This window comes from Elgaria multicarinata, chromosome 1 (assembly GCF_023053635.1).
Source record: "Elgaria multicarinata webbii isolate HBS135686 ecotype San Diego chromosome 1, rElgMul1.1.pri, whole genome shotgun sequence".
NCBI lineage: Eukaryota > Metazoa > Chordata > Lepidosauria > Squamata > Anguidae > Elgaria > Elgaria multicarinata.
The window spans coordinates 176,483,112-176,495,344 of NC_086171.1; the positions used below are offsets into that span (position 1 = coordinate 176,483,112).

Sequence of the window (12,233 nt, forward strand, 5' to 3'; positions counted from 1 at the left end):
TATATAGTTACTTATCTTCTCTTAAATAACAACAACACCTTAATTAAAAATATTATTGTTATATATACTGTTTTCGGCAGTCCGCGATCGCTAAAACAAACCTGATTGTATGGCCCTGAAGGCACCATTTCATAAATGTACCCAATGTGGTAGCAAACTACCACCTTCAGAAGGGGATACCCTTTGTTTATTGTGCCTGGGTGAGGGACATAAAATCGAGTCCTGTCGATACTGCCAAGCATTTTCCAGGCAGACAAGAAAGAACCGGGCTGGTAGATTAAAAGCAGAGCTCTGGAGGCAGGCCCTGCAAGCTGTCCGTCCAACAGAAATGCAATCAGCAGTTACTCTGGTGGGTCAGGAGTTAGCTATACAAACTGGTGCCCCACCACATTCATCTTCGGTGGTGAGGGATACCCCCATTACACTGGGGAAAGGTCTGGCCGCCTCGCTAGCGAAGAGACTAACAAAAAAGGCTTGTGCGACAAAAGCACCTGAAGCACCGAAAAAGAAAGCGAAAACGAGCCATCACCATCTTTCCCCTAAGCAGGGAGGCTCCAACCGCCTTTCACCGCCCTCGACTTCGAAAGGATCATCCCTGTCCCTACCATGCGGCCAGGATTCCTCGATACCGAGGGTCGATACCGTGCTGCTTTCTTTGGTCAGAAGAGAGTCCTCGCTACCAAGGGTCGATACTGTACCTCCTACTTTAACCAGGAGAGAGTCCTCACTACCGATGATCGATACCGACAGACATACATCACCTAGAGGGGATTCCTCGATACCGAGGCTTGACATGCCTCCAACCTTATCTAGAAGAAACTCATCGATACCAAGGGTCAACGCCGTTCCTCCTTCGACTTCAGAAGGCGAAATACGAGATTCCTCCCCAAACCAGGGGAGTATGGATATGAACCCCATAATTACGACAGTAGTAGGATCACCTGGGCCAACGGTTCCATCATGAGACAGAACACGATACCGAAGAGGCTCACCAGATTCAATATACTCTAGAATGGACTCAAAATGATACGCACATTCCCATTGCTCTTGACACCATTCAAGATCCCCAATGTCGGACTGGGATAGAAGATCGGACTGGTCGATGCTGCCCAGCCACTCCCAATACCGGGGAGACTGTTGTAGCCATCGAGAACAATATAGCCATCATTATCAACGCTCACCGCAATGCACGGTACCTCCTACGGCAGCATACCATGAACAAGAGTGTGTCTTTCTTCCACCGCAACCGCCAGTTCCGCAACATTCGCCATAGAGACAGCAGCAACCTACAGCCTCGGTATCGCACGCACAAGCTAGACCATTGGCTCTCCCTCAACCAGATCCAGCTTTATCGCCACAGTCAGAGACTATAGTTATCCATACATCTCCTTCATCGACTGACAACTATCAGTCAGATAGCGCATGCCAATCTTCAATTGCCCCATCGACTCCATCACCAGAGACAGCAATAGGGTCACAAGAGCCTATCTCTCCATCTGAAGATCTGGTGAATTTGTCTGAACAAATACAAAGAATGGCCCAATCACTGGGCTTACAAACCTCTCAACCTATGCAATCTACTTCAGACCCAGTTTTTGATGTCCTACATACTGAGACGGCGCTACCAGTAACTATACCCTTTTCGTCCACATTGCTGCAAAAGATCCAACAATCTTGGAAATCACCAGCGTCTATGCCTCCGATGTCTAAACGTCTTCACAACATGTATAAGGGCCTTGATAAAGATGCAGAATTCCTTTTCTCACACCCACAGCCTAATTCTATAATTGTAGAATCTGCCCAAAGTCGATCACAGCGCATTCATTCTGCACCAGTAGATAAGGAGGGCAGAAGGCTGGACCTTATGGGGAGATGTTTTTATTCCTCAGCATCCCTGAGCCTGAAAGTGTCCAACTATCAAGCCACAATGGCTAGGTACCAGGTGTTTTTACTTGAAAAGATAGCATCACTATGTACTCACCTCACTGATGATCAGCGAGAACTTGCCCGAGTTCTTTCTGATGAGGTGATAAAGCTTGCTAAGCAGGAGTTAAACATAGCCAAATACCAGACTGATTGCGGAGCCAAGGTGATGGCTGGAGCAGTCGCACTGAGGCGCCACACATGGCTGAAGTCAGCAGGCTTGTCACAAGAGGCGAGGACCCGCATAGAGGATTTGCCTTTTGATGGATTGGGTTTATTCAATTCCAAAACTGATGAGGAGATGGACAATGTTCAAAAAGCCAAAATCACAGCAAAAAAGATGGGAATTGATTTTCCCTCTCAACAATTTAAACCAAGACGCCGGTATCGCCAGCCGCACTCACAATACCAGTGATACCAGAACGACCGACCAAGGTTCCAACAGAACCAAGTGCCTAATCAACAACAACGGCAGAACAAGGGCCAATTCCCACCTTCTCGCCCTAGATACCAAAGGTGAAAGAATGACTTTAATGACAAGCGGTGTCTTTGACTACACTCCCCATGACATCGATTCTTCACCTTTCAGCCACCGACTTTCAAAATTCTTCCCCACATCGAAACATATAACATCGGACACATGGGTACTTTCCATCATTGCCCAAGGATATCGCATAGAATTCGATGCACTTCCTCCATCTGGCATCATCCGCACCACACCTCCATTGATACCTTTAAAGAAAGAGGTCCTTACCCTCCTTGCCAAGGGTGCCATCAAACCAGTACCAACATCCCAACAACATCAAGGGTTCTTCTCCCGATATTTTACAGTACCAAAGAAGGATGGCGGCCTCAGACCCATTCTAGACCTTCGGGACATGAACTCATTCATAACTCCAAAGAAATTTTGAATGATATCCCTTGCCTCAATTCTCCCTCTTCTGACAGAATAAGCTTGGTTTTTCACAATCAATTTAAAGGATTCTTATTTTCAAATCGATGTACACGATCGCAGCCAAAAATACCTACGCTTTGCCATAGGTGACCATGCTTTTCAGTTCACTGTTCTCCCATTTGGACTCTCAACAGCTCCACGAGTCTTCACGAAATGCATGGCTGTTGTTTGTGCATTTCTAAGACAACAAAGGATTCAGGTGTTCCCGTATATAGACGACTGGCTTATAGTAGGAACTTCCCATCAGTCATTAGTCAAAGATCTGGCTGTTATCCAGAATTTGTTGAGAGATCTAGGCCTGTATGTAAACAGCAAGAAGTCTTGCCTATCACCAGTGAAATCCATAAAATTCGTAGAAGCCATCCTAGATGCAAATTATGCCAAGGCCTTTTTACCCGAAGAAAGACAAAACACCATCATACATATGGCTTGCAAAGTCATGCGCCGCAGCAGGGTCAAAGCTATCACTATACAAAGGATGTTGGGGCTTATTGCAGCCACGACCATGGTTGTGCCATTTGCTCTACTAAATGTGTGAAAAATGCAACTATGTTTTACGAGGGTATTCAACCCCACAAGAAACGCAAGACAAGTCAGCCTCCGTGTACCTGTAGAAATATTCAGGTCACTTCTGTGGTGGACTCTGCCTCGAAATCTAAGGACAGGCATCTCCTTTCTCCCATCTACACCTACAAGGATCGTCACCACAGACACATCCACATTGGGGTGGGGAGCACATTACAGACATCTGAAAGTGCAAGGCCTCTGGTCGAGCAGGGACAAGCGCAAACATATCAACCTGCTAGAACTCCTAGCTGTTCAAAAAGCACTAAAAGTGTTCCAATCCCAACTACATGGTCAGCATATCCAAATAACCTCAGACAATACAACAGTGGTATTCCACCTGAACAAGCAGGGAAGAACCAGATCTTTCCCCTTGTTCATCTCACAATCCAGATTTTAGAATGGTGCATTCCCAGGGGAATTACCATAACTGCAATGCACATAGTGGGCGAATACAACCAACTAGTGGATCAACTGAGTAGGGCTATGTCCAATGCCCACGAGTGGCAAATACATCCCCAAGTGATCAACAGTATCTTTCACCAATGGGGAACCCCGTCTATCGATCTGTTCACAACAGTGCAAAACATAGTATGCAGGAGATTATGCAGAAGGGCAGGGATAGGACCGAATTCATTGGGAGATGCATTCCTGTTCAGTTGGAACAAGGAATTTCTTTACCTGTTTCCACCATTTCCCCTTCTCACGAAAATAATAGGGAAATTGATAAGGGACAATGCGAACTGCATCCTACTAGCCCCCTGGTGGCCCAGGCAAGCCTGGTTCACCTCTCTTCTAGACAGGTCCCGAGGGACCACTGAGACAAGACCTGCTGTATCACAGTCAAGGACGGGTTCACCACCCAGACCTCGACTCATTGCATCTGACGGCATGGAGCCTGCTTCCAATTTAAACCAGAGCTCTTACTTACCTGAAATCCAGACAGTTCTGGATGCAGCACTAAGACCATCGACTTAGATATCATACAAGAGAAAATGGAACCTCTTCACACAGTTTATTAAAAAGAACAACTCAGACCCAGTCAATTGTTCTATTAATACAATTTTATTGTTCATGTTGAGTTTAATACACAAGTGTTTAAAAATTTCTTCACTCAAAATTTATTTGGCTGGAATTTCTGCACGTCACAACAGAGTGGATAGATTTTCATTTTTCTCCCATCCCGTTGTTAAAAAGTTTTTAAAGGGTTACTTTAACGTGCATCCTCCTACGAAATCTCCCATCCCTACATGGAGTCTGTCTGTCGTGCTTCATGCACTACTCTCTAAGCCCTTTGAACTGCTTGCCACTACAGACTTACGACTGCTAACACTCGAAGATGTTTTTCTGATTGCTATCACCACGGCTAGAAGAGCAAGTGAACTTTCCGCTCTGAGGGTAGATGAACCTTACTTAGTCTTTCATCTCGATAAAGCAGTCCTTTGACCAGATCTTCAGTTCTTGCCGAAAGTTGTATCTGCATTTCATGTCAATCAGGACATAGTGCTTCCAGCATTTTTTCCATCCCCTACATCTGATCTTGAGTGATCTCTGCACATGCTGGATGCTCGCCGAGCCCTGGCGTTTTATAAATCACGCACAGAGTCTATACGGCAGTCTCAGCGCCTGTTCATATGCTATGGTGGCCCCAAGAAAGGTCTTCCTGTCTCAAAGCAAAGACTATCATCTTAGATAGTTCATACCATTATACTAGCATATGAATTAGTAGGGCTGGAAACCCCTAAGACTATTAAAGCACATTCAACAAGAGCTGTGGCTTCATCATCTGCCTTTGAGAGGGGAGTCTCACTACTTGAGCTGTGCCAGGCAGCCACCTGGTCAAAGTCTACAACATTCATCAGGCACTACAGGTTGAACGTTTGATACCGAGGCAACTGCGCTTTTGGGTGAGCTGTCCTTTCTTCTATTCTACACTGACACCTACCCACCTCTGGTAAGTCAGCTTGTTAATCGTCCATATGTGTGATGCACAGAGACCATGAAGAAGAAATGCAAGTTGTTTACCTGTAACTGTAGTTCTTCAAGTGGTCATCTGTGCAGTCATACAACCCACCCGCCGTCCCCGCTACGGTGTGTTGTTGTTATTGTTATTGTTGTTGTTGTTGTTTATTACTGTATACCTCAGTCATGGGGCTTTTTGTCTCAGGAGAACTGGGATTTGGGCGGTAACCCTCCTAGACGTGTGCACTACATAGTGGGGGAGGGTTCCCGCCAAAAATTAATCTCAGCAATAGAAGTCTTCCAACTGTAGCTCCGCGCAGGCACAGAGCCCATATCTGCACAGATGACCACTCGAAGAACTACAGTTACAGGTAAGCAACTTGCATTTTCCCTTCTTGGATCAGGGCCAACATACACAGCAATAACATCATGCATAAAGAGTTGACTTGTATCAGGTCGGACCAGCAATCCATCTAGCACATTACTTTGTATATCTACATAGCATAACTATACACAAAGATCTGGGAACAAGGCCTCTAGGTTTAATTCTTAAAATATTACTATAACAATATGATTTTTGTTGTGTTTATTTAATATAGACTTACACTGTGAAAACACCTCCAAAATCTAATTTGCTAAGAGAAAGCACAAATCTGCTTTCAGAAGATGGAAGAAAGAAAAAGAGAAAGGTTCTCTTAGAAATGGATACCCGATCAGATAGCTCCGAGAAAGATGACCTCCTGGTACTAATTAGAGAATAAGAATGATATTTGCCTTTCCCCACCCCCGATACTCTTAAAGTAGCTGAATATGGGAACTAATATTTACATATTTACCTCTTTATTTTTAAATTGTTTCAGCTATTGCAGCTATTCTTGATTTCATAATCAATATTTCTAGAACATAATCAGGTCATTGTTCTGCAGAATTAATATAAATTAATATAAATATGGCCTTGCTGAATCAGACCAAAGATCCATCTAATTCAGCACTCTTTTCTCCAACAGTTGCCAGCCAGAAACATGCCCTTGGGAATCTCTGTAGCGGGGCATGATGGAGATATCCATCTGATACAAACTTTTCCATACTTGCAAAGTAAATTGCTAGCCCCCACCCCCAAATATGTATCTGTTTATAATGTCCATGCCCCCGGCTCCACTTTATGCGGTCTGAAAGAACAGAACTGACTTGGAAATATTACTTACTTAATTATCTGGAGGCAATTCTTGCCACAGACAAGCAGGCAAATGACTATTTACAAGGGTGTTTTTGTTATTAGTTGTACTGCAATTACAACTTCTCCAGTTGGAAGTTAAGTGGTGCCAGGTGGTGGGTTGGGGGCCAAGCATGTGCACACACATACACATGAACACAAACACAGACAGGGATGGGATTGCTTGTGCGTGGGGATGGTAAAGCTTCTCTTTCCACCCCACCCCCAGCAATCCAGATTGGGATTGCTGCTTCCCCAGGGGTAGTGATCCCAGCTGCTTCAGGGTCACTGAAAGAAGGGTGAACTAAAGCCTCTCTCCCTTTCTCCACTCAGCATGGCGTCCAAAGTTTGCCCACCCCTACTGTTTGGGCTTGTCTACATGAAGGGTTTGCCCCGGGGTGGCTTCGCAGTGTAGGCACATCATCTACATGATGGAGCCACCATTGCGAAGCCATTCAGGGGCAAACCCTGGAAACCGCTCCAAAGAAGTCGGGCACTTAACCTGACTTTTTTGGCAGCGGAGCCCATGGCACCTCCTGATTGGTCACCACGGGCAGCCCCATGCCTGTAAAAATATGGGCAGGAGAAGAACAGGGCCGTTCCTCCCCACCTTTTTTTAAGCTCTAATCAGGCCAAAGCAAATTTTCTCACTAGTTTCATCACCCTAGTTGATTTGAACTTTTGGACATTCAAAACTTGGACAACATGAAAAATGAAATATCTTGTTCCAGAAATCCTCTTACCTTATGTGTACAGCCACCAAAATTGGGAAGATTCCAGAAAACTCAAATCTCTCTGGCCATGGCACCACGTATTATTCACTCTTCCAAACAATACCTAGCCCATGTCCTTCTGAAGCTTCTAAATTTACCCGAATCTCGGCTTCTAGCCTGAACTGTTCTCTCCAAAATGGGACACCTTTATGGGTTTAGAAGATGTCTTCCCAAACCACTAAGTCCTCATTGACCTCTTTGTTATTCTCATGAAATAGTTCTGGGCAACAACCCCTTTGGTACTGTCATACAAGCAAAAGCAAAATGCCTTGCCTAGACCTACTGTCCTGCATGCAAAGTTTAGATGTCCTGTTAAAACCTGAAAATCGTTCAGTGTAGTTTGCATTTAGTGTCTTCCTCATCCCCAACTCCCAGTTTGTGCCCAAGTTCTGACCTATTTCCAGCTAAGGAGACTGCTTTTCCTTTTTCCTTCTTTTCTAAATTAAAAACTGCACAAGTGCTTCAAACTGTTTTTCTCCCTTTCCCCACAAACTGGAGTTTACCATTTTCCAAGTTCTACAGTTTTTACATTCTAAAAGCTGGGGAAAGGTAATTGTATAGTTTTTCCATGGTCTAATTTAATAAAAAATGAAAGAAAAGTACCTGCAAATGTTAACTATTTACTTTAAAAATGACTTTCTTATATCGTGTCAGAGGAATAAATGTTTAAACACTATATAGATTATCCATAAACATCTTGCCTAGGTGTCATGACACCAAAAAAGGTATCTTCTTAATTTTACTGAAAGCCAAAACAAACATCATACTGGCCTTTTCAAAATTAATTGAGGTGTCCAATTTTGTGTATAAATCCAAACTCCATCCACTCTGAAAACCCCTGGATCCTCAATGAAACTTGCAGCTGTGACGCGTCCTGCCTCCCTGTATCATCTCAACTTAACCTGAAACACCCACAAGCTACCTGACAGGACTATCCATGCCACTAGCACCCAGGACCACTTCAATCCCCCTTGTGCTAATGACATGGGTGAGGGTTTAGGCTTACTGCTGCTGCTCCTGTCTCACCTTTATTCTTCAGGCCCCACAGCCCAGCAACCTAGCCCTCAGTTTCCGATTCCACTGCCACCATTAATTGTTCTCTCCTCAGACACTCCTCCACATGCCACACTAGTTGTTTGTAAATATAATTTGAATTTATTAACTTAAGTAAATGCGTGTACAAGCTTAATGGTTTCCTCAGTGCAAATGCGGTTACAAGGTTGCAAGCGTATTGGTTTCTGTCACTTCTTTATTACAAGGTTCCACTATAGAGTCCTAAAATCATCTACTTCTCTCTACTTCACAGAATTCTAACCTACACACTGTATCTCTCACTCTTTTCACATACAATCTCATACCACCCCCTCCTATCACTCACTTAACTATATATAGATACATTTCTCCAGCTCCTCCCACTCTTACTCAGCCAATCTGCACTCCCCCTCAACCATGCAGTCAACACTCCAGCATTCAACCCCCCTCTACAAATTGTAAGTACCTCTAGGCCTACTTATTTCCTGGAACCTTATACAAAATATAAACAATAACTTTGTATATATATTTACATTTATAGCATATAAGGCAGCTGAACATCACAGCAGCTACAAGAAAGATGCAAGATATGGCATGGACTGCTGTCTCCAAAATAGAGAGGAGAAGAAAAATAAAAGAAGCTGGCCAACTTTTTGAATAAAAAAGATCTTACTACTATTGTAGAACTAATTGTGTTGTTTAACATGTTTAAACTCAACTCTATTTTTGTTGCACCTTGTTACATTAACTTTTATTTTTAAAATAGTGTTATGAAAGTATTGAACCCTGGAATAATTCAAGAATTAAATCCTTCCCCAAAATCTTAGGGCCTCATCTACCCCCCTGCAGGTACAGCTGCATGTGTGGGAAAGAATTAGTGTAGGGCTGAACTCTCTTTCCTCCCCGACCTCTGCCCCTTGCCTGCTCTTGTAAATAATTAACTTGTATGCAGGGCCCTTAGAAGGAGAAAGATGTATACATGGAAGGATAACCCGTGGCTGTAATTGAAACTAATGGTTGGTGCACTCCAGTGTGTGCCCAGTTGAGGACCGGGAGGGAGAGGGAGGAAAGGACTCCTGCATGCTCAGCAGCATATGTAGGTTAATACAAAAAGATAAGAACTTCAATAATTTTTTTAAAAGGTTAGTAAAAATAGAGTTTCATTGAAAAATGAATCAGAATAGATTGATGTTATTCAATTAAGCATAATTGGTTGAATAGTTAGGGTAGATCCATTTAATGAATTGATTTTAGTGGGTCTACTCTACAAGCTCCATCACACCTACACTTTTGCCCTTGTATTATTCCCCTTCATTTCAATAGCGTGTGAAGCACTGATCACTTACATCTGTGAGCTTTTAGGGTTCGTGCATCTTTATACCTCTTCTCCCTTGTGCACCTACAAATCAGCTATTGCTTACACCCACGGATCTCTTTCATACCTCCCCCTACACTTTATTGGTTGTTGGTAGTTGGACAACTCCCCGTCCCCGCTGCACTGACTGTGATGGTCATGGGGCTACTAGGGTGTTGCTTTGCTTTTTCCTCAGCAGTAGCTTCTCTTATTGCTGAACAGATTTGGGGGAAACAAGGACTTCTCTCCCCTAAATAGTTTCGTGGATATGTCCTGTAAGTCATAAAGTGCCCTCCTACACATCTTTACTCAGAAGCAAGTCCTGGTTAGGAGCACTGAACATTGCCTGGGATCGGGCTGGTAGAAAGAAAAGGTGTGTGATGGAGAGAGACAGAAAATCCCACTTCAGTAAAGTGCCCACCTCGATGGAAAGAGACATGGGGCTCTCGCTTCCTCATTGCTTGACTCAAGGTTGCCTCTCTGCCTTTCCTTGATGCAAAACAGAGCCCCTCCCCACACCTGGAATAAGAAAAGAAGTCACCGCTGCAGCCCTCCTGGGATTGTTATCCTCAGCCAACTGCGGAGACAGCTGGTATCCAAGCCTTGTGGAAAGGGCACCAGGCAAATCCGGTTCCCCTCACCCCCTTCCTCTCCCCTCCTCACATGGTGCACCTCTCATACATACTCCATCTGTCAAACACACACACACAAGCCCTCCATGGCTCTCTAGAGCTGGAATATATGTTTACTCAGAGGTAAGACTCTTGCTGTTCAATGGGTTTACTCAAAGGTAAGCCTGCATGTGACTTTAGCAGTTGAAATCAATGGGATTTACTTTTGAGTAAGGGAACAAGCAGATCTGTAGTTTATGAACTTGAAGATGCACAGCTTTGCATGATCAAAGGAATGGAACAGCACTCCTATGGTCCTTCGCACAGATAGACTATAAGCTCCAAAAGATTTGATGGAGGTAATTTTAAAAAAAATCATTAAAAAAATTAATGGATGACCCAATTGAATTCAAATTTGGTATGCTGAAAGCCCTCCTTAAGACCTAACACTGTGCTGATTTTGATCTCTTTATCTTTAAAACTTATACAGATGTAAGCATTTATTTAATTTCCATTTTAAAAAATCCCTTAATATCGAGGGATGATCCAATTGGATTCAAATTGGGCATGCTGAAAGCCCTCCTTAAGACTTATCACCGAGCAAATTTTGATCTATTTATCTCTAAACATGAGGGTGCTGCTGGCAAGGAGGGTGCATTTTCCACATTTCTTTTAAGATGAAAATGCCTACTCAGGAGTAAGAACATAGAGTTCAATGGGACCTCTTCTTGCTACAGAGGGACTGCTTATAACACACAAGAAAACTTAATCCATAGATTAATTGATTAATCAACTAAAATTCCTATTACTTGCCACTGGAGGTTGCATTGTGTTCCCCATGTCACACACTTCCAATTGAGGGAAAGGGAAGGGGAGAGAAGCTACGCAGCCCCCCTCTATGATGTTACCAATGCATCCCCCTCTCCCCCACCACCCCAAAGCAAGTCATGAAGCAAAGGTGGAGGAGAAAAGGCACAACCCTCTCATCATCAATACCACCCCTTGAACACACTTTCATCAGCAATACCACCCCTTGAAAACACACTCACAGAACATCGGATTGAAAACAATGGATGAAAATACACTTTGAAGTTTGAGTGGTGTGCTTTCGGGTTACAGGAAGGACCGGACTTTTTGTGCACCAAAATACGTCGTGAAGGGGGGGAACAATCACAATCACAGCAGGACATGGTTGGTGTCATCTGAGTCCTTTGCATGCAATTCACCTCGACAGCTGACTATAACGGTGGTGTGATGGAGCTTTACGTCTGGATCCAAACCAATAGCACCAGTGAAACAGGCCCAAACTGAATAACATTAATCGTTGCAGAGGACTGTTAACTATTGTTGGAAATGTTCTAATAGAGTCTTTGTTTTAATAAACCTACTTCCTTAATTTCATTTTCATATTTTAATTGAGCTGGATTTTATGTTTAATGAGCACTGTAGTTAAAACTTTTATTTTAGCCTCTTTAAAAGGCTTCCTATGCTCCAACCGTTATAAGCCTCCTGGTGGCATCTGAAATGTTTCATATGTTGGGGAAAGGTCATTTTCTTGTTCACCTGGCAAGAATTCCAATCTAAATTGTCCACGTTGAGTACTAAATGGTAAATTTTCATTTTGAAGCTCATCATCTTCATATACCGTCATGTTTGGATTATATAATCTTGGTGCATCATACAAACCTCCTGATATTACAAGTGTGTCATCCGGAGTAGCATATCTGTCCACTGTAAAAAGTTTGGGAAAATTATTATATTTGGGGCAAAGATGGTAGATCGAAACAAGCTTAAGACTTAAGTTCTCCATTATGCTGTGATGCATTTAAATTGTATCTTTCAGGCA

General features: G+C 43.4%; 2 protein-coding genes across 7 annotated transcripts in view; both read right to left on the reverse strand.

Annotated features, from left to right (window-relative positions):
* TSPAN2 (tetraspanin 2) overlaps positions 1–12,233 on the reverse strand; it is a 249,747-nt gene that overhangs the window by 115,400 nt on the left and 122,114 nt on the right. The window lies entirely within an intron of this gene.
* LOC134410479 (uncharacterized) overlaps positions 1–12,233 on the reverse strand; it is a 37,776-nt gene that overhangs the window by 17,539 nt on the left and 8,004 nt on the right. For 3 of the 6 annotated variants that reach the window (XM_063143781.1, XM_063143765.1, XM_063143773.1), the window contains exon 4: positions 9,095–12,118. In XM_063143781.1, coding sequence (XP_062999851.1) covers positions 11,886–12,118 — 233 coding nt within the window. In that variant the 3' untranslated portion in view covers positions 9,095–11,885. Of the gene's footprint in view, positions 1–9,094; positions 12,119–12,233 lie in introns of those variants that run through there. The other 3 variants (XM_063143797.1, XM_063143789.1, XM_063143805.1) reach the window with 3 other exon arrangements.